Raw genomic sequence first — 24,350 nt, forward strand, 5'->3', positions numbered from 1 at the left:
CTTCCACAGTCGACACTTTAGTGATTATGGTCACTTTCTCTGCACAGATATTATGAAGGTTGTACAAATGACACAAACAGACTACTCATTAGTCACTCTTCACAAAAAAAGTGATAAAAATACAATTGAGGCAAAATGAATAGTACAGTAACATGTTTCATTCCATATTTGTACTGGGATTATCACTGTATCATTTGGTGAGCATGAGCAAACTACAACAAAGTACACTGGCCTTACATTTGGAAAGAGAGAAATATATTTTATTCATATATATATATATATATATATATACAGATACAGTAAACAATGTTCCCATTTTCTAAACATACCACAAAAATTCACCATTGATGACTTTGTTCAACACTGTAGTTTCTCCAATATATTTAGTTCACCTTACAACAAAGATTTTAGATGCACAATAATGCTGCAACCTAAACAATTTCTTAAACTTTAAAATGGATCTCTTTCAGGAACCTGTTTGTGTGCCAAGTACAAAAATCCAATGCTTGATAGTGCACTAACCAAAAATATCACATCAAACCAGCGGTGATAAAAGTTGAACTGCAGTTCACCCAGAACTTGTGTTATAATAGACCTTAGAAAAGGAAATCAAAACCGTATTACTGTTATCGACACTGAAAAATAAAAAATCATTTAAAATAAGAATAGCATAAAACTAGTACATACATAAATCCTGTTCAAACATTACATATTTTTATCTTTAGACTTTTTTTTTAACTTACCACAGTTAATTAAATTTGTTTTTTTTTTGCATATAGATACAGACTCCTTAAAATTATTAGATAATTTCAAAATCTTTAGTGTAAATGGAACAAAGTGTCAGAAATCTTGATACTGTAGAAACTAGTTTGTACGTGCCTCTTCTAGTGTCATGTATTCTTCTGAAGAAGCCAAGTATGTACTATTTCTGTATGCTATGTAAGTATAATACTCATGTTTTATGCATTTACTCCTATATAATGTATATATATAATATTCATGTGTTATGTATGTATATCTACATAGGAGATTACATATATATAATATCCATGTGTTAGGCATGTATATCTGCACAGTATGTGTGTGTGTATACATAATCATATCCATGTTAGGTAGCTATATCTGTACAGTATGTTGTGTATGTGTGTGTCTATATATACATAATCATATCCATATGTTAGGTATGTACATCTACACAGTATGTTATGTGTATATATGTTATATACGTGTGTACGTGAGTGCCTAAATATATATATATATAATGTTTATGTTTCTCTCCAAAGTCTTTAATATACTTCAGTTTAATTCAAAAGATAAGATATGTCATCTTGCTAACAAACATCCATTGAATAGAAGCTACTTTTATTAAATCCAATTATGGATAAATCATGTTAGTTATTAAATTTATCTCTGTAGCTCACTAAGCTACAGTGAGAAGGAACACAATTGTGTAAAACGAGGTATTTTAATAATAGAAACACAAATGTATACATGCTATGTAGATGTCATTATCACACTGGGATTCTCAGCAGTAAATTAATATGCTGAACAGTTTTCTAATAATTCAAGAATAGAGTAAAACTGCTTACTTTCCCTAAACTATTGTAGCAAGTTTCAATAAAAATTACCTGTACTCTGGAGGCATGTTCATTCTCATAAGAAGAACAGATGATACAAAGTACATCCCCTGTAAAACACACCAACCTTAATACAACAGTGTTAAAATACTTTCACTCAACAAATATTGCTTTAGGAGGGAGAAGTTGGTTTCCATTCTGGTAAACAATAATAAGAAAATAAGGGTATAAAACAATATAGTTTTTAGATTAATCTAAGGGGCTATATAAAGTTCAAATATTCTAACACTGCATGATGATGAGAAAACCCACTTGTAGAGAAAAATATATATGTAAAAACAGCTGGTATGGATAGAGAAAACTCTATGTGGAGGAGCAAACGTTTCATTGTTTGCTCCTTTACATAGAGTTTTCTCTACCCATACCAGATATTTTTACATATATATTCTAACACCAATTTTGTGATTGTCTTTGTTTAAAACATTTAAGTTGTGTACATGCATGGATGGGTGTGTGTGTAAGTACTTATAAAACATCACAACTACTTTTACCATTTTAATGTATATCAAATAAAAATTTGACAAATTTTAGGGAATTGACTATATGACAGTTATATTATAGTAATTTAAACAGATTGTTTTTAAGAACTTTTGCCTGAACAAAACTTCTTTCATGTAACTTAGTCCACTTATTATTTTTTCAATGACAAAGATTTCTGAATGAAAGAAGAAAATAAATAGAAAGGTTTTTTTTTTTAATTTCATGCAAAGCTACACGAGGGCTATCTGCACTAGCCATCCCTAATTTAGTAGTGTAAGACTAGAGGGAAGGCAGCTAGTCATCACCACCCATTACCAACTCTTGGACTACTCTTTCACCAACGAATAGTGGGATTGATCGTCACATTATAATGCCCCTATGGCTGAAAGGGCGAGCATGTTTGGTGCAATGGGACCAGATTACGAGTTGAGTGCCTTAACCCACCTGGCCATATCGGGCCTAAATAGAAAGGGATTAGTTCAACAATCAAAAGGTATAGAAACCAGAAGTGTTTATATGTTGCCATATAACTAATATCAAAAAATTATTTTGGGAATAAAGAAATCATTGATGCTTTTTACACTTGAACAATTTCACATCTGTCAAAATTGTTGGCTTTTATAAATTATTTACTTTTTAGGTTTTTTTAGGCATATTAGCTCTACTTTTTTATTCTGCGAATCATACAATAACATTATGTTAAAATTCTCTTTTTTGATCTGTACCGTAAATGAGCAAACGCAGAACATCCTGAGAGAATATATGACATGCAACAGATATTTATTTTATATTTTAAAATCTATGTTTAACTGATTTCAGTCTTATTAGTTTGGAATTTTCAAGTAACCTCTATTGGTAAGTTTTTGCTCCAAAGAAAATATATAGTAATAAAAATAGGATTTCTGAAGTGTTTGTGAGTGAAATAATTAAAAGAAATATAGGTTTATTCCACAACAATTGTACCTGTTTCCTTAGAAATACTGATTTGATTTCTAATTTTAAGTCCTTCTACAATATATATTCCTGTGTTGAATGAAATCAAGAACCAATACAAAATAAATAAATAGATTTATTTCTGTGCTGCTAACAAAGAAGTATTACTAGATTATTAATATTGGTTCTTACATAATATTTAGTTAAGTCTTCACCAGTGTGTTCATACAGATGTCACTAATATGTTCATATGACATCATGAAAGACAAACTCTTCTTTAACAATGTTTTTATAACCACAATGTTTACAGCAAATTTAATGTTGTTACTCTGCTTGTCTTGTAGCAGCATGGTACAAAAACAATTTACTGAAACTGTTTAAAGTGGGTATAAACACTGGTGTCACATGTTGTCATCAACTTGTTTCAAGTTCTAGTAGCTTTTTCTTGAAAATGAGGCTTAATATGAGGGCTCAAATGTTATCTACTAGCTAAAAGATGAAGCTAGGGCTACAAAGTGATAAACTACCACCTACCATTATCTGGGCTAAAGCCAGTACTATTATGTTTGAAGACTTGGTGCTAGAAATAGCATAGAAGAACTGGAATAGAGAAATAATGACATTATTACTGATGTTAACTCATGTGCACATGTAGCAAAGAAGTTTAGTAAACAGTAGATTATAGGTGTCTACATTAAGGAAAACTAACTTGGACAGAAGTTTAGAAAAAAAAGATTACAGACAGCTACACATTAAGAGAAACTAACCTACATAAAGTTTGAGAAGTTTAGAAAACAAGGTCAGGACTTTTCTGTTAAAAAAAAAAACCATTAGATACTGGTTATGTTTTAACTGCTTTAAAAACACATTTGGACACAAAAAGGTAGTAAACTTATTTCTGTGCATTACAGAAATGAAAAAAATAATAGAAAAATTTATTATTGTAAACCAACAGAACTAAAAATGTAAAGTCTTTCAACAACAGAGAACAACATATCTTAAGGTTAGAAAGATCATGAAATAACTAATAATTAATTCAGTTCTACTAAAATAATCATAACAATTTGAATATTGAAGTTAAGAAGTAGGTTTTACTTTTGTTAAGGTGATGAGCAAACCACGGATGGAGGTCACAACAATAACGCCTACCAGAATAAAGGATATATGTTGTGACCAAAACTTAACCTGTAAAGAAGAAATACACCAAGTCAGAACTCATCTAACTTATAATTCATCACTAACCTTAGTAGTAATATATATTTAATAAAAGAAATTATATCATGGAATAGTTTGTTCCATTAGAATTCTAGAATAAACCAAATATCATGCAATGAAAAATTAGCTTTTGAATTAATGTAGCTACAAAACTGATCCTTGATGTAAATGATATTAACATTTTTTAAACTGCTTTGTTATGTTTTGCTTATATGAATAAAAAGAATAAGCCAATTATCATGTTACAGCATATAAAGCATAGTGGTAAATGTAGGGTAATACACGATACTTTTATAATGTTACAGCACACAGAGTATAGTGGTAGATGTAGGGTAATAACATGTATTTTTTATTAGGTTACAGCCCACAAATTATAATTTTCCTACACTGAAAATATATTTATTTCCAATAAGTACTTATCCTCTGCTGAAATAATTAGCTATTCTTGTTTAGTGCTGCCCTCTATATAGATAAGCCTTCTATCTCCCCTTCATTAGAAATGACTGATTCCAATGCATCTCTCATGCATCAACCCTCCACCAATAAAGGTGTGACATACTCTCTTGATGCATTTAACTTCCTCTATTCAATTCTACCGAATTATCGCTTTTACTTTAGGGAGAAGTTGGAAGCTTTTGTTTTCAGTGAGGAGGAAGTAGGTACCTATCATAAATACATTTTAAGCATAGGAAAATTATAACTTCCGATATGATGCATTACCTCTTCTCACATAAATAGCTATAATCCCATATCGAACAAGTGGAGAGGCCAATGTAAGAGAAAGAAAAAAAAGCATCCAAAATACACTCCCTAAGATAAGAGAGAGAGATGCTAGGATATGATGTGGGGAACCACACCACTTCTGAACCAGGTATATGTTTTGCCTGTTATAGAATATAGAAAGATGTTGCATATATGGAAAGAAAACAGAGAAGCACATCCAAAGGGGAGCGATATATGGTCAGAAAGTGATCCATACCAGGCAACATTTACGAAACTCAATCTCAAAAATTACAAAATGAGTAAAATGAAAAATATGTGCCCCTAAAGTGGTCAGGGCATGACATACCATACATGGCACGTCAACTATATCCAAATCCCATGCCACTGGGAACTGACATCCATGCAGGGGTAGGTTGAAGATCATACCTTCAATAAGTCAACTATAATCTGAAACTCAGCCATCTGATGGGGGTAGGAAAGAGGATCATACCATCTTCACTTGAAGTTCTTGAGACCAGAGGGAACCTTGTACCCCTTGACTAATGAACTGAGTGCACATAAGATGAACTGATAGATCTGACATCTGATTTCAAAAAGATGTCTGCATAATGTAAACCATCTCCCTCAAAAATGAAATGGATAAGAACCACCACAAGCATATTAATATTCTTAGAATAAGAAACACTGAGAGATAGTGGAAAGAAAAGAACCATAACAATTTGCAAGAAAAACTTAATGGAGGATGAAGTTAGAGCAGGAAAAGATGTGGAAACCACAACTGAGATAGCCAAGAAGAGCTATTAGAAGAATTGAACATGGAGTGTCCAGCATGAATGAAATCACTTAGGGTAATACATGATTGTGTTGAAGTTGAGCACAAAGCTACACAATGGGCTTTCTGTGCTCTGCCCACCACAGGTATTGAAAACTTGGTTTATAGTGTTGTAAGCCTATAAACATACTGCTGTGCCACTGGGGGGCATAATGCATGATACATTGATTATGTTAAAGCATACATGGTATAGTGGTAGATGTAGGGTAATACACATGACTTTGATCTTGTTATAAGTGGTAAGCATAAAGTAATACATTACACTTTAATCACATTACAGCACACAAAGTACAATGGTAGATATGAGGTAATACATTACACTTACATCAAAGTTAATCCCCATGTAGTTTACAGCTATCTCTATTCCTCGTGTCACTGGATCCACCTTGCCAACACGATCAAATACAATGTTTACTGTAGACTAAAAGAGAGAAATATTATTTCAGCCAAATAAATTTATTCCTATTATCTGTTATTAATGGGGTTAATAACCCACAACTCTATGTTTCCTGAATAAGCTGATAGAATGTTATTAGCTATATAACAAAAGTGGAAACCATTCAAGCTTACCATTCTATTGTTTCTTTACACACCAATGTTAGAACATTTCAGCAACAGTTTTTAAATACAATATTCATCTAAACAACAAGAATTATAAATATTCTAACTTTACTATCTGACATTTTCTAGCTGAAACATTAAACACTGGCTGCCACTTTGAATATGAAAAGATTGGAAAATATGTTCATGTTAAGAATAGGGATACAAGTTATTTAAAAGTTAGAAAATATGAAAACAATACTATTACAAGATACTGAACTATTTTACATTAAATGTATGAAAGCGTATTTCAGATTTATTATTACTTTTTAATGGAAACAGACAGATATCTAGTATAAAACTTACAATAAATATCTTCCAGATACAGTACAAGGAAAAAAAGTATCCAAGAAAGTTAAAGTACTTTCCTTTCAAGGTTTTTGACCATTCTATTCTTTCCTGGAATACAAAAAGAAAAACACTAATTATAACAATAGAAGAAATATCCATATCTCACCTTGTAGTCTTGAAACAAGTGACAAATATTTAACCATTATTACCAATAACTTCTGATCAAAGCAAGCTACCTACATAGACTAAAACTTAACTCAGTAAATAATGGTGCTAATTTTATGTACAAGCCTAAAGTGATTATGGAATATTTTTAAACAAAATTTACAATAATTAATATATTGTAGTTAACATTTTGGTTCTCTTACTGCTATTAATATTTCTTGCTGTAATTCCAGTAATATTTCATAAGGTCTGGACCACTTTAGGATATTTAAATTAATCCTAAATTTGTAAACTAAGCTTAATAACATGTATATAACGAACATTTTAAACAGAACTGTTAGTGAAACACACAATATTAGTAATTTGCTTCATACAGTATCACTGTTTCTCTGACTATTAAAATATGCAGGCTTCTTAAAACATGTTTAGCTGAAAATAAAGTTTATACTTAATCTACTAACATTAACATGACTTTCATCTATTAATAACAATAACATTAAACAGTAGATTAAAACAAGTGTACATCTTGTTACACAATATAAAGACACTCTCAAAACCAAACTAACAAACACAATATCAACTGAGAGTACTGTTCCTTCTGTTTTAGATAACAATATCGCAGGAAACTTATGTCCTTTCATGTAGTAACTCCAATGTCTAACAATATCAGAGGAAGCTTATGTTCTTTTACTTGTTAGTCCAATGTCTAACAATATCACAGGAAGCTTATGTATTTTTGTGTAGAAACTCCAGTGCCTAATAATATTACAGAAAGCTTATCCTTTTATGTAGTAACTCCAATGTCTAACAATATCATAGGAAGCCTGTCCTTTTACATAATAATTCCAGTATCTAACAATACACTAAATATACAGTTTTTTTCTAATTAGTTGAGTGTTTCTGATTGAGTTATTATCCAAACTAGACAACACCTCATTTATCTCATTATTAAGGCAAATATTGTTTTTCATTGAAGCTATTTAGTAGGTCACAAGTGATCAATGTGTAAAACTGGGTCTTATCTCCAAAAACAGTGACAAATTATGTATATTTCAACATTGAAAATTATCTTTAACAACATCAAAACAAATAGTTTACAATTTAAAATTCAAATTTCATCTGAACATAAAGATGCAACACATTTCTTAATACTGAAGTGTTTAAAAATCCTTGCCTCCTGTGGATACCTATAACATGACTGTATGAATAAGTAACTACAGACTAAAACCACCTGGACAGTAAAGCTAAGACTGTATCAACAAGTTAGGTACACACTGGTCTTTTGTATAATAAGACATATTATACAAAATACCTGCCTGCATTGTGTGCATGTCAACAGCTTCTAGAAACAGTTGTCTACTTAATTCTTCTAATGCAGCAACTTCTTGTTTCAGCTGACTGACATCTAGTTTGAAATTAAGTTTTTATACCGATTATGATATGTATCAAAATCAACCAAGATATTCCAGTATTAATAACCACCCTGTATGTTTCATTAAAACAAACTGTCCACATCAGCTCTACAACACCATTTAGTATATGAACCTTCAGATGTATGTGTTTAAACACAGTATAGAGTGTAAAATCACCATTGAAATAATACTGCATCACATCAGGACAAGTAACAAGACAGCATATGTCAAATAATACATGTTAGCATTACATATTGTTAAATATCAAATGTACACAAGTCAAGCTGGGTTGAGTGGAATATGAGACCTAGTAACAACATGAACAAGGATACTTTCAGATGATCCATACTGTGAAGTGGTCACACTCTTCAGCATATTCCATATAACTGATCCCTGGCTGCCACTACCAGGTTGTAGAAGCTTCTCGCGTTCTGCTAGAGCAATCCTGAAAATGAGAACATTTTTTCTCAGCTATTTATATTTGGCTACTCTTCTGAAGTACATTTGCAGAATAGCAAATACTGAAGGTTAACTCACATCATCATGAATACACGCTTTCCCTCTAGGCAGTGTTAGAAGCACATACATGGAACTCACTATATTACCTTTACTTTAGCTTTGAACAATCTGATATAAACCATCACGTAAGCTGTAAATTTTGTTTTACCATGAAGATAGGGTATTCCTCTTGAAACTTATCAACAGTTACCAGTTCCAGGTATGTAACAATCTATCAAAACATGTCTAATTTGTTATTGTCTAAAAATAAACTTGACACTGGAAAGGACAGTTTATAAAGATTACAGAAATAAAAAGTTAAAAGAGTAGAACTTAAATACTCTCATTGACTGGCAAGTGAGTTTAGTTATCACAATATATTAATTTCATGACATCTTGGTGTTATTGCTTTTATATGTATTCTAGTTTGTATAGAATTTACCTGAAAAAACTGAATTCCAACAAATTACCATCAAAAGAGTAATGACTTAGTTTCAGAAATGTAAAAATAGAAGCAATACTTGAGGACACAGGCATGAAGTTCTGGTTTGAGAAACTCTTCACTAGTTACTGTTTCTTTGTTTTTAAGCTCTAAGTTACACAATCTGTGCTGTGTTAAACACTGCTAGTGAACCTCAATTTTTAGAATTATAAGTTTTTAAGTGTATTGAGGAGAGCATATCTCAAGAAGATGTAGATAGTTTTGCACTACTTCAGTAACTAATCAGATTATTTTATGGTTTGTTTGTAAAGTGTCCTGATTAATTATATTTACCACAAATCTTAACAGATTAGGAATATAAATTTTAACTTGTGGACAGTTTAAACTCACCATACTTCTCACATACTGTTGGTTCTAAACTACTGGTAGTTCATGTTTCTTATATGTTATCAGTTTTGACCACACAAACAAACATTCCTAAACTGGTAAGAGAAACTAACTTATACACAGACATGGTTTCTATATAATATTAATATTATAATCGTTAAGATATTCTAAATTTAAATGTCTAATATTAGCTTTCTCTACATGAGCTCAGTCAGTCTGATTGGCTGTGTGACCTCTTTGTACTCAGTCTTTATAAGTTTAACACTATTAACTTTTGATATAGAGTGTATATCTTCATGAAATTTGGCAGACTTTCAGTAAACATAGGTATTTCACATTCAACAACCATATTTTTTAGTGAAGTACTTTTAATAAATTAAAAAAAGATTTGTCCTTTAATATATTGAGTATTTGTGTTGAATAGTCCATAGCCAAAGTGATTTTCATTTCCATTTGTACACTCTAAAAACCTCCTAAATCCATTTCAAATATTTGTTTTCAGTAAAAGTTTATATTTTATATGTTACTTTCTCTATCCTAATTCCATACTAGGTTGATCAATTTGAATGACCTAGTAAGTATCTCAATTACATTCCTTTTCTTCCTAGAATGACTTCAAATGTAGCATGAAACTGTATTTGTTTATCCTAAGTAGCTTTAAGCTCATAAGCTCTACTTAAAATTAAGTTTTATTGTTTTATTTCTTGGCTCTCTGAACCATGTCTTACTACTATCCACACCATTATACACTGTAAATCACTTGGGTAACATGCAGCTCACATTATGCTATCAAATTACATTACCCACTACTACTAGCAACTCATGTGTGCTTTGTAATACATGATTATAATTATTGTTTGTTTTACCTTATCTAACCCTAAGGGATCTCTATTTTCACATTTTAGTCACTTTTATATAATCAGTAAAGAATAAACATAAAAAACAAGAGATAAAGTACTTACTTGAGTGTTCTTTTTGTTTGTTCTCAGCTATCAATTACAGTTAAACCTAGTTTTTTAAAACTAATGGTAGTAGTGATTAAATCACTTTCGTTTAATTAAATAATGCACCAAAGAACATAGACTAATAACACACAAAAAGCAGATAAATTCCTCAGACAATCAAAATTCTTCTGACTTTCTACTTAAGCAACAAGAGCCATTACAAGTGCATCCAAGCTAGCCAGTGTCATTAGCATAGGAACCAAAGTAGAGTCAAGTAAAATTGACTATTCTGTGTTCAGAACACCATGCTATATGGTAAATCATTGGATACATGAAAACCTTGATTTTCTATTGGTTAAAAGTAATATAAAATTAAACGTAAGAGAGAATTAACAAGTCCTAAAAGAGAGGATGTGACATGTGGGTGTAGCAGGAATTGTCTGACTTTCTCTTTGATAGCTCTGTAACTAAAACAAACTTGAAAACTATAAAAAATATGGTTTGTCTGAGCAATGATGATTTTTATCATAATTAATACATTTTTTATACATTTTTGAAGGGGTGATGAATAAATTAAAGAGAGGATGCCTGAAGAAAATATATCACATTTCTCATGCTAGGAGAAATTCTGGATTTTTTTAAAATATTGCCTTGTAGAATTAAGAATTTAAATCTTATATACCATTAAAATATGTATTATTAGCTCAGGTTTTATGATATACTAATTGATATAATATAAACAAAGTAGTTTAATAAAATTTTAAATATAAGACACTAAAATATTGTGTCATGTGCAGTAAAAGATACCTGGAGGTGAGAGGGTTAATGCTGTTTTTTAACTACACAAAATTATCCTTAGAGTAAATAGTTATTTTTATGAGAATACTAGAGGGACTGTACAATGGTTCACAGCCAAGTTGTAAACTCCAACATGGACATTTTAATAATGCTAATTCTAAAACATTCATCCAGTAACTACACTCTGCTAGCAAGGTAACTAATTAGTTACCATTCTTACATAGGTTGTATTAGTAATGGAACTAAACAAGAAGTTATGACAAAGAACAAATTTATAATGATGAAAACAGACTATAACAACATTCTTAACATTGATAATTTTTAAAAATATCCAGTTTATTGATGTTTCATAACAAATTGATACATTTTCTTTGTATATAAGAAATAACTTTATATATATATTTTTTTTAAATAGTGGGAGGTTTGTAATCCACCACAAAATTAATATTTGCTTCAGAATTTTATTAAAACCTACAAATGGGCTATATGTGTATAGTTGTCCATAATTTGGAAATGATAGATTTGTGTAGGATTCACAAACTATCAAACAAAACCCCACAGGAGGCTCTATGGGGTGTCATAAAGTTGAAAATACTAAACATATCTCACTTTTTTTAAAATGTAAGTTATTTATCTTTTCAATCTCTTCATTGTTTAGTTGTACTATATAAGAGGTACTGCTTTTACTTTCTTATTAGTTCATTTAAAGTTTTTGCATAAAGCTACATAAGGGCTACTTGCTTATGAATGTCCCTAATTTAGATCTTACAGACTAGATGGAAAGCAGACAATCAAGAATAGCCATAACCAGATTATCTCACCAAACAGGGAAATTTTATGACCCCTGTTATAATCCATCCATGGCTTCAAAACATGGAGCACTCTTTTTGTGTTAATGAGATGTGAACCACAGTCTAGAGACACTAACAGTTGGGCCTCCCATATTTAGTAAATTGAAATGAGTTACAAATAATATTAATAACATAGCATTTGCTTACAGACATATATTTGGATTTTTGTTGAGCATACACATTTATATCATTAACACTAACACAAACCTTTTCTTCTTCATTATTATCATATCCACTGTCTGTAACACCTTCTTTTCTAAACACTGAGTATCACTTGGTGTTACTGGTCTGGAAAAAGAAAGTTAAAAGTTAAAACATTTGAAAACTCATGTAGAGATAACATTTGCGAACTTTTACAAACTCAAATTTCTATAACAATACAGAAAACTTTAGTTGCATATGTATTCTACAAACTTGAATAAATCTTATGTTAATTATAAACTTTTGCAATATTCATTTACAGAGTCAGAGAAAAATAATTGACTATTGACTGTTTAATTCTTATGCATAAATTCTGAGTGCATGTAATTAACCTTTACTTTAGAGTACAACCAAATTCATTCTAATGGAAATGTTTTCCATATAAAAATGCTAATTATTTCTAAAGAAAAATTTTTATTGATCTAGTGTACTTAAATATGTAGCAGTTTCCTGATACATTTGTTTTAACCTCTAAAAATATCTGTAAAAATTAGTAAAACACTGCTTGAATATTTCAGTTTTGAAACTGTTTTCAAAATACATATAAAAATATCACAATTCTTGCTATGGATAGTACAGTTCATATTTTATTGAATTGTTTAAATTGTTTAAACTGGTAAAACATACATGCATTTTGTTTTAGTTTCACAGATGGAGTTATTAAACAAATACGTAGAAAACTTTAAACAAACTAACACTTTAAATATATAACTTAATAAGACATCAATTAAAATAGAATACAAGTAACTATTTGACAATAGATATTGTGACTAAGTACCTTGCTTAATTTTTATCATGGCTAAGTACCTTACTTCAAGTCAATGTGGATCACTACCCTATCTCTAGCTATTGTGGATCAGCACCCTACTTGTAGCTACTGTGAATCAGCATCCTACCTGTAGTTACTGTGAATCAGCACCCTACCACTAGCTATTGTGAATCAGCACCCTACCTCTAGCTATTGTGAATCAGCACCCTACCTCTAGCTATTGTGAATCAGCACCCTACCTCTAGCTATTGTGAATCAGCACCCTACCTCTAGCTATTGTGAATCAGCATCTTTCTTCTAGTTACTGTGAAACAGCACCCTAGCTCTGGTTACTTTGGATCAGTACCTTACCTCATAAAGTATGTCATTGATGTGTAAGGATAGTTTACAGCACCAAACCCTGATAATAATGCCATGAGTGTCACACCAATCACTCCAACTCTGCTGATACCTTGTTCAATAGAGAATATACCTAGTAAGAGAGTATGAGGCTAAATTATCCACACACACAAAGTGCAAGGGTAAATCACTAACTTCATTCTTTATTCTGTGTGCCTTAGCAACAGAACAAAATCTAACCAAGAAGAATTAAACTTTAGCAATCTGTACATCAGCATCTGAATCACTACCTATAAACTGTAACAATCTGTACATCAACATCTGAATCACTACCTATAAACCATAATAATCTATATGTCAACATCTGAATCACTATTTATAAATTATAACTTATTCTATAGATTAAATTAGTATTAAAATTATAATTTAATATTTTCCTTCAACCTTTAACCAGGGAATAAATTTGTTGTATTGATCTTCAAATACATTTAATTCTGGATGCATCTTGTGTATCCACAAACATTGATTGGTGTGTAACATTTCTTTGCTAGCTGTTTTACCCAAAACACTGAAGTGTTTACAAGTAACATTTCTGTTACAGTGTAAATTATTTTATTGGCACGTTTATATTTTTATAATCTGTCTCAAGAAGTTATACTGTTAGTTTGATGTACTTATAATTTGTCCAGCAAATCTATATTGCTAATTTAGCGTTCTTATAATCTGACCCAAATATTGGGGTAGTAATATCAATGATCTTATATTCCAACATATGAACTTGTTCTGATGATTTAATGATCTCATAATCCAACAAATAAACCTGTTGTGATAATCTAATGATCTTATAATCCAACAAATAAATATGTTCTGATAATCTAATGATTTTATAATTACAGCATATAAACCTGTCCTGGTAATCTAATAGTCTTACAGTCTATCATAAAAACCCGTCAAGATAATTTTAATGATCTTATAATTCAATACAAAACTTTCCCTAATAATTTAACAATCGTATGATCCAACCTGTACAACTAAAGAAATACAATTTACTTTGTTTGAAATCTTCCACTCTAAATATTTGTTACATTAAATTTGAAGACTTGGGAAAATCATTGATTAATCTTGAAACTCAATTTGTAGAATTGTTGGCCGATTTCATGTGTTTATAATTCATGGATTATAGGAATAGTTCTTACCGTATTTAGGGCTCAAAATTGGAAATGGATCTCCTATCTTCCAAAAGAGGTACATGAAAAATAACCAAGCTGCCACTGACAGGAGTTTGAGGACATTTTGTTTGACTAAGAACAATTTGAAAACACAAGAAGATGTTTGTACAGTTACATCCAGAAAAATATAAACATCTGCTTGCAGTATCATCATTGAAAAGATGTTTAAACCAAGATCAAACATTATAATTTTAACTAATAAATAAACTTTGAAATACTCTTTCAATAAACAGTAATATCTCTATCTTTCAGGCTACACAAATGGAGCTCACACTAATTCAATTAGTGAGAATAGAATAAATACATAAAAGTAAGCTATTAAATGTACTATATACAGAAGTAAAATTGTTTCTTTTTCTTTGAATTTATTACTTTATTTGTTATGTATTCATAAATAATTCACCACACAGAAAAACCTTAAATACAGTTTTATCTCTCTATTGCAATCAGTAAATTTTGGTGTCCTCTAAAGTCTGAATAATTAGTAATAATTAATAAATATAGCTCTCCAAGTGACTCTTCTTCTCACAATTGTACCCACAAGAATCTCAAAACTAATTATTTACCCAAAGTTCATTCCCAAAATTTTCACATTCCAGTAGTCCCTCATTCGTTTTTATCTAGTTTCTTTATCCACTAATTATCATTCACACATACAGTACTGATTTAAAAAACTGTTATTTCACTCACCAAATCTGATGTTACTTAAGATAAAGTATCCAATGTAAAAAGGCAACAGGAAGATAAGTGTAAAAAGCATGGCATACAGTCCAATCTTCCAGTGTAAAAGCCTGGAACTGTATAAAGATGTTATGAAAAACCTGAATACATATATTTAAACAACTCTATAATGTATGTGTTTAGAATAGTTGAAAATAAACCCATCAGTTTTATATTGTTAGATTAAAATGCTGTCATATGCATGGATTATATAATCGTCTAAGATATAGAAAGATAGAGATGTATTGATATGTTTTTCAAAACCCTAGATATTCATGTGTGGGAGGTCTTCTAAATGAATGACTGGATCCTTTTCCTAGGCCTCACTTGCTATACACTATCTAGTTTTGATCTACTTATCTGAAAAAGGATACCGAATTATTGAAGAAAAAGATGTTAAGAAGAGAGCTACTAGGATGGTTCCATAGACAAATGGTTTTTTTGTGTGTTTTTTTTAGAAAAGAATGTAAAAGGGGATTTTATTGAAGTTGACAAAATTATTTAGGAGAAGGATTAATGAAAATTGACATCTCTCATTCTGTAGGCTATACTGTGAAAACAGAATGAGGGAACACAAGTTTTAAGAATCAAGAAACCCAGACTAAAATATAGTTAAGAAAAGTTGTATTTCTAACAGGGTGGCTGACTTATGGAATGAGTTGCTGTCATCTGTAATGGAGGCCAACATATTACAGGAGCTTAAGAAGGTAATCCATGACATCCTGAAGAGTAAATGATGGCTTTATATGCTTTTTGTTCTCCAAGGGTAAATGTAAAAACTGCAATGACAACCTTGAAGGAACAAAGGTTTCCTTGTTGCTCACATGTTAAGGAAAAGTAAAAGGTTATATCAAGATTGTATTTCATTACTTTTTGTGTCAGATAAAAATTAATATATCTGTGCATATTTAGAGGATTTTATCAAAAAGCTATTTGCTTTAATCTTCAAATAACCCTGACTCTGTCAGAACAAAATCTGTGTTAAATACGACAATTTTTTAAGTTACAAATTTAATATTAATATTCAAAATGGTTTACAAAACGAGTGAAAGATGGCATAATACCATGATAATATTAAAATGTTAAGGTTCAGAACATCACATAAAATTACAAAGCATACCTTGCCTCCAGAATTCCAAGTATTTCAAAGATAATCAATTCGAACATTGTACAGGAAAGTGCAAAGGTGATGGAAAAAATCAACTGAACTAGTCGATGATGGACCTATCAAAATAACTTACGTGAGATTAATAACCATAGTGTCTATACACAGTACTTTAAATATCCTACATCACTTATTATTAAATCACTTAATGTACTCAATTTGCAATTTTATAACTAAGTGTAATACATGCAGCTAATTTATTTAGAATGTGCACTGACCTCATAATCCTTAAACAGCTGCTTCATAAAGAACACCCATCCACCAGCAAAGAACACAATCTTTAAAAATACAAAAAAACAAAATATTTTACAAAGTATACATTTCATACATTAGTGTTATAGAAATAAAGTATGAGAGAAGTGGCAACTGGCTACACAACCAACTGAGGCCAGTCCTCTTCTGGCCACATGATCAACTGAGACCAATCAAATTTATGGTCTTGATGCACAAACAGTGGACACTAGATCCTCAAAACAAACAAATACAGCATTTTGCGGCTAACTGTGATTCACAAATAATGCATCAGTTCTCCAGCACAACCAAATGTAGCATTCTGAATAAAACACAACAACCCTGATGCTCAGTATGAGATCCAGTTAATCCAACCTTCTTTCTAATTATGACGACAGCACATAGAACACATTATGTAAAATTTGAAGTATCCATGGTTCTATAATTTTTGGGAATCCTTTACATTGTACTTAAATGTACACATCTTCCATTTTCTTTTCAAATATTTTTGAATATCAAAACCCATTTTAATAAAATATAACAGTGCTTTAACTATTTCAAAAAAGATATTTGATTTGGGCAGAAACTGTTGTATCTTCTAGTCCAGGAACACCTGAATCAACAGTCAACAGTATCCAACTGCTGACAGAGCCATCCCATACTGAAAAACATTATTTCATTATAAAAGTTATGGTATAAATACTGAAAGCTGGTGAAGTATTATAAACCCCTTAGCATTTACATTAATCATGGACAAATTTAAAAAGAATATTAAAATAAACTATCTACAATTTGCAATTTTTATTATTACCTTTAATGTGCAATCATAGTATTTCTAGCCATGATGTTGACAAAACTGCACTGCCAAGTAACTCAAATGGTGTACATGTTAATCAGGTCATTAGTAACCCTCAGTTTACTAAATATTGCAATATAAATGACACGGGTACATGGGTAAACAGATACTTGACAGTGAGAACCTGCAAATCTTTCAAAAATGTGTATTGGCAATTGTTTCTCTAATGTGTTTTACTAGCATTACTACAACAGTAACAGCAACATATTGATTTGCTAACATAAATTTCAAATCCTGTTATATCTTTGTAAAAGTCACTAGTTAGATTTAATTGAGAATACAGTGAACAGTTTTAGTGTCCCTATCTGAGAAAGGATATTGACTCATTCAAAAAAGTTCAGAAGATGGAAGGGTTATTTTATAAGGACAGGTTGAGGTCTCATTTTTTCTTGTGAAAAGGAAAACAAATGATCTTATTGAACTTCAAAATATTTTCCAGTAGAGATATGATAAAGGCCTCCAATTTTTTTCTGCTGTGTTCAGAAGACAGCATGTCACAAATGCTTCTGGTTTCTTTCTGTTGTGTTTAGAAGATATCTGGATAAAAGGCCACAAATTTCAGATTTGAAAAAAAGCAGCCAGGATTACAGTTTTATTTTCACAGGGTAATTGATTTATTGCCATAAGCAGTGGTGGAGGCCAGCATTTTATAGTTTAAAAGGGGTATTGATGGCTTCCTAAAAAATACAAGGCAAGTTGTAAACTTTTTACTTTTTTTTTTCAAGAGCAGCCATTAAGGATCAAATGGTCCATTGTTGTGAAGCAAAATATTTTAAAGTGGTTGAACTGTTAATCCAATGCCACAAGTAACTAAAATTAATGCAAAATGACAAAAGACAAACCACCTTCTTCAGGGACAAACTTATTCCTAGTTATTAGTTCTAATTAGAAAATGTATTTTTCAAAATAACCAGCCTAGACTAAAGCTTCTATAATATGTTCTTACTTCCTCTAACACTAAGAATTTCTTCCCCAAAATTATCCAACAAACCTGCTACGTTTATCCAAGCCCCTAATGAAGAAACTGAACACAATTCACTAATGAGACCTTAGCAAAGTTTTGCACTTCTGAATTTCACAGGTGATAAATTTGATTAATCAGTTACTTACAATTGCATTGATTAGTCATATAAAGCACTCAATCAAAACCATAAAGATAATCAACTAATCTAAACTAGGATCATTCCATGCTAGCTCCCTAGAACTTCCAAGTTCTTGTCATAGATTTCTTTGAAAAAATATTTAAACAAAAACTTAATTTTGATTTATTCAGCCATGCAGTAGAGCTTTAGGATTTTGCATAGCTGGATAAATTAGAATGAAGCTTTTGCTTGAATTTTTTCAAGAAATTCTATGACATGAACTGGGAAAAGTTCTTTTTCCTGAGTGAGTTGGCATGGCATGACCCATTAGTGTTCTTGATTATTCCAGCTATCCAATTGTCATGTGAAAAATAATTTAGTAGATGCATGTAATTAATTAAAGAACATTAAAATTAATTTCTTAAAAAATTCCATTTATCACCAAGAATTATGTTAAAAAAATCCCAGAAACCTATTTGCTCTTTTTCATCACTTTCAAACATTCAGTTAAAAGTTTGAGGCTCTTTCATTCACTGCATCCAAAATATTCTAATTCTACAATAATATAAGTTTATTTCTCTCCAAGAGCTTAAATCCTGAAATGAAACTGGCTCTTTTCCCATCCTTCAAAGCTTTGGTAATCCGTGAATAAATTAAGAGAGCACTGCAGTATGATTTGTAACTTATGTTTTCTAAGTGAATATACTTTAAATATTTCCTTAATCCATAATTGTTAATATATTTTCAACGTTTAAATTAACACCTTAAATAATACAATTTCATTTATAAAATTATAGAATTAACAGTTATTACCTGACTGACCGAAATAATTAAAGTATCTTGCAAAATTGTCATGTTTATATTTTTTGAAAAAAACAAAACATTAAAACATTCTATATAAAATACTATTTGTTACAATTCAGTAATACCATAAACACCAGCCACAGGTAACACTGTCAATTATAGTCCTGACATCTCACGGTAACCACCATAAGAAGTAATCTAACGTTATAAATAACAATGAAAAAAAACGCGAAAAAAAACAATCATGCTTATTAAATTTGGTACTGTTATTTGTTACTTTATTATTTAAAAACTTAACCATTAGAGCTGAAAATAATAAAAACATTTATGGATGTAACTTCAGGTTATCATTTCATCGGTTAATTGCTTAATGATGTTAAATAAAAACAACAACAAACTTTTAAGTAAAATATTTTATCTTGCAGGATGCCCAGAATTTTCGTTTTTCCCATGTACTTGCAAATATTTCAAGAAATGTACGTTTCATAAGAACGATAAAAGAGGCCAATACTTCAGTACATTAATAAACAGTGTATATAGTTATTTATACTGGCATACTATGTGCAAAATCTCACGTGCTCCTTAGTTCTTATTCAACAAATACACTGTATGGTTATTTTATACAACCTAATATACAGATGTTTCTCGTATATGTAATTTTCATTTAAGAAAAGTCACTGGGTGATATTGTTAGTATTATATGCAACCCAAAGATCTGTGTTTGTGAACAACTTGCAATTAATTCGTGGTCAAACTGACGTTAAAGTATCAAACATAAACTACTAGTCTTCATGAAAAAAATATACGAAAATTTATAAGCAAAGTTTTAATATTTTTATTTTACTTTTTATATGCTAATATGATAAAAACTGCAATAAAGTTTAACTCATTTTTAAGGATTTCACATATTTACCACCTTTGAATTTCACACCCTATTCTTTAGTTTTATTTTTTATTGGAATAAAATTATGTATTTTAGTATTTTCACGTAAAGTACAAAATCTTTGTTTTAAAACCTTTGGGCTGAATAAGTTATTTTACAAATAAATCTTACTTTATTTCTATTTAATAAAAGTTTGTATTAAAAGTCAACTTTAAGTTTTCACCTTTTGAGCCGTATGCTGGGTATAAAGAGAATTAAAATATAATATAGACACGTTTATTTTTTGTTTCGTATTTCTTTCATATAACGATTATTGATAAAAAAATAGCTTTTTAATGTGAATTTATGAAAAACTAAAAACAAAATTTAAAATAACAATAAAGCCCGAAGTTTCATAAAGGTGGCATGGTGTTCTTCCTTATACGGCTTAAGGCCACAAACCTCCTATCCATCGGATATATTATATCAAGAAAAAAACAAAAACCAGGAAAAAAAATTTGAATTCGACTGTTGTTTAAGCAAATATAAATTCGCATCCCCGTCGTGCCAAACATGCTCGCCCTTTCAGCCGTGGATGCGTTATAATGTCACGGTCAATCCCACTATTCGTTGGTAAAAAGAGTAGTCCAAGAGTTGGCGGTGGATGATGATGACTAGCTGCCTTCCCTCTAGTATTACACTGCTAAATTAGGGACGGCTAGCACAGATAGCCCTCAAGTAGCTTTGTGCGAAATTCCAAAAACAAGCAAATATAAAAAAGGTTTTATAATACCTAATATTATTTATAAGAGAAAATAAGATATATTATTTCACTGAACTTAATTTTGTATATTCAGACATGCTCAGTATAAAATTTGTGTTAAATTAGCATTAAATATCTTTTAAAGATCTTGTGCTGGCACAAAAGTACCGTCACAAATATAAAGAGGGTTTGTTTTTGAATTTCGCGCAAAGCTACTCGAGGACTATCTGCGCTAGCCGTCCCTAATTTAACAGTGTAAGACTAGAGGGAAGGCAGCTGGTCATCACCACCCACCGCCAACTCTTAGGCTACTCTTTTACCAACGAATAGTGGGATTAACCGTACATTATAAGGCCCCCACAGCTGGGAGGGCGAGCATGTTTGGTGCGACCGGGATTCAAACCTGCGACCCTTGGATTACGAGTCGAACGCCTTAACACGCTTGGCCATAAAGAGGGTTAAGTATGTTATTTAAACCTTAAAAAGTTAGATAAGAAGGTGTGTATTTACGCTGCTCCATAAAATCACATCCTGGTAAAATTGTTGGATGCAGAGCTCATGGATTTCAGTAAACGTGGACTGTTGAAATGGGTGGAAAAATTCTGCTCTTGTACACAAGATGGACTCTGGAAACCCAAAAAGGAATATTGACAATCTGAAGACTCTGCATTTCCGATACGGTACATAACCTCCTCTCATTTAAATAGATATTCTCAATCAGTGCTGGTCTCTCTATGCAAAAACATTTTTTGCGTGCCACAAGCTTTGAAGATTTTTTCATCATGTGATTGGGTACTAGTTTCGCGCCTTGACTTCTCAACTCGTTTTGATTCCATATGTCTTTTGTGGGGCAGTCTGCACTCTACCTGCCTTCCGCATTTTGGAAGATTTTATCTGTACCATTCACTGGATGTCTATCTTTGGTTAGCTCCTTCCAAACACAGGTAGTCTTAACATACTCATATACACATTTCATTGTCAGCTTGTATAGTTGAATATTTCTGTTATATACCTCACATTCTAGTCTCTCGGGAGTATTTGTAAACACTCTTTCCATCGAGACCATCCATTCTTTTCCTTCTCGAATGGCTTCGAGGGAGTTTTTGATTTTAGAAACTATTAGTTATCCTCTTAGATTTCGTCCATCCCTTTTCAAATATATTCGTTGAGAGTTGAACATATCCTCCACGACATCGGTTTTTGCTGCTTATGGATTGTATCTCTTTCCTGATGCCATCTTCAAAGATGGGGTGTGTGGTTTGATCAATAGGAGGCTGCAAGACAATAGTTACAGACGAAAGGTTTTATCTTTATCCTCTTTACACTTGGACACTTTCACAAGTCCAAGGTGCTTTAGTTCACTCTCTTCCTGCTGTCCGCATTTGACTAATCCTGTTTCTTTTCGACGGTAGTGGCTTATATTACTCGCCAGGGAACACTCATTCTTGTTCTCTTTGTTGTAAGCAGTAGATTTCCGTTTTTGAACCAAAAACTTTGACATACGCCTTCTGGAGGGTAGTGTTCCATATGCTTTGTCCTTATTTCTAATTTACTTTCTAGTTGCGGTACTTTCTCCACAGAAGTGACAATTGATTCTCCTTATTTTTGCTGGTTCTGCCTTCTGTGCAATATCCTCTATGTGATATTTATCAATCTTTTATCACTTTCCAGTTAGTTACCTTTTTTGTTTTTGGTCTGTGGCTCATCATCCACTTGCCCTGACTGTCATTAAGTTCAGACAGGTTTACATCCAGTTTGTAATGTTATTTTTTTCTCATTCCATCAGCCTTCTTTTTTCTCCAAATATTTGTTCAACTCCACTTCTCCAACTCAGGCCTTTTTGATTGATCTTTCCTGGCTAGCACTATATTAGTTTCCTTAACTATTTCAGCTCAATTTGTTTCTTTTTTCTGCATTACTTTTCGTGGCTGATGTGTTATATTTCATTTGACGTTTTCGTTTCTTACCATCTTCTCCATTTTTTTCCTGGTGGGATACAGACGACCTTCTCTGTTCAGTACATGCTGTAGGTTGCTTTATTGTATTCGATGCTTTTTTTTCCCATTAAATTAATTTTCCACGGTTTCCTTCTTTTACTCCACTTATTCTTCCCTTAGCCATTTGGTTTGAATTGTGATTGTATTGGCCTTTCTTTCCTTGTCTCCTTCTCGTTTCAGGCACATTCACATCTCATTCTCTGGTTTAGGTACCTGTTTCTTCCTTGTCTGGGTACATTCATCCACCTGTTGCCATCATTCACTCCTTTATGAGACTATAATTTTTAGTCATAAGTCATGCCTTATTTTTCAGAGTATATTCCACTTTTTATTTCTGAATCCCACTCTGTGATTAATGGTTACTGTACAGGCATAATATTTAAATTTGCACTGTAAAGTCAAGTCGACTTACATATACTTTCTCTGGCCAAAATATGCATACTGCTAAGATAGGGTGTTTCACAAGGTCGCTTGTGTTTATTATCATGATATGTTTGTTTTATTAGTTTGCCCATTCTGGACTGTACTCATCCATGGATTACAAGGGTAAAGAAAAAGAAGATATCTGCCCATGCCTTGTATTGAATAAATTGTTATGGTGTGTTTTTCAAAACAGGTCTTCATAGTCACATTTTCGTGTGGTTGTTGTTCTTTTGAACTTTCCACCACGATGTTTACCCCATTTCTTCTAGTGGAGTTTGGAAGTTTTTACCACTTTTCAGTTCCATGTTGCTGGGATGGTGGACCATGAAGGCATTTTCTTGAATGTGTCAATAAAATCCAGATATATATACACACACACACACACATACACACTTATAAATGATTATAAAATATGCAGTGGTGTTCTGCAGGTGCATATTATGAGATATTCTCCACTATGTAACAATGGAGTGTGCCATCAAAATTGTAGTTCACCCCTTCAATTGAAAACCCCATTCTATACCTACGTGAATGTTGTTTCCCCGTGGCTGGGTTTTGATTTAGAGCAAAACAATCAACATAAGTCATTGAACAAGTATCACATATTTCTCTATTACCTCACTAATTTATATTATTGTTACTACCTCCATGTTGTGTTGCATGACGAAGGTACTTTCAGATTAATACAGTTCTTTCCTTTT

The 24,350-nt window shown here is 31.4% G+C and overlaps 1 protein-coding gene across 2 annotated transcripts; it reads right to left on the bottom strand.

Annotated features, from left to right (window-relative positions):
• Window positions 1-238: 238 nt before the first annotated feature.
• GPHR (Golgi pH regulator) lies at window positions 239-19,778 on the bottom strand. 2 transcript variants are annotated; one of them, XM_076454898.1, is made up of 15 exons: window positions 19,614-19,778; window positions 16,850-16,909; window positions 16,587-16,690; window positions 15,437-15,543; window positions 14,714-14,818; window positions 13,530-13,650; window positions 12,416-12,496; window positions 8,621-8,733; window positions 8,193-8,281; window positions 6,727-6,819; window positions 6,146-6,241; window positions 4,146-4,235; window positions 3,585-3,650; window positions 1,629-1,687; window positions 239-595 (listed from the first exon to the last, which is right to left on the bottom strand). In XM_076454898.1, exons 1-15 carry the CDS (start codon window positions 19,653-19,655, stop codon window positions 451-453), a joined length of 1,371 nt encoding a protein of 456 aa, XP_076311013.1. In that variant the 5' UTR covers window positions 19,656-19,778; the 3' UTR covers window positions 239-450. The 2 variants fall into 2 exon arrangements, with proteins under 2 accessions (XP_076311013.1, XP_076311014.1); XM_076454899.1 differs by lacking the exon at window positions 1,629-1,687.
• Between the last annotated feature and the right edge of the window lie 4,572 nt (window positions 19,779-24,350).

The sequence above is a fragment of the Tachypleus tridentatus genome, chromosome 9, assembly GCF_004210375.1.
Source record: "Tachypleus tridentatus isolate NWPU-2018 chromosome 9, ASM421037v1, whole genome shotgun sequence".
NCBI classification, from domain to species: domain Eukaryota; kingdom Metazoa; phylum Arthropoda; class Merostomata; order Xiphosura; family Limulidae; genus Tachypleus; species Tachypleus tridentatus.

Coding starts and splice junctions, on each gene's coding strand:
- GPHR (XM_076454898.1), bottom strand. CDS start 19,655: ATGACAATTTTGCAAGATACTTTAATTATTTCGGTCAGTCAG. Junction 6,242..6,726: donor GTATCTGGAAGATATTTATT/GTAAGTTTTATA, acceptor TCTCTCTTTTAG/TCTACAGTAAACATTGTATT. Junction 4,236..6,145: donor ACATGGGGATTAACTTTGAT/GTAAGTGTAATG, acceptor TCTTCTTTACAG/GTTAAGTTTTGGTCACAACA.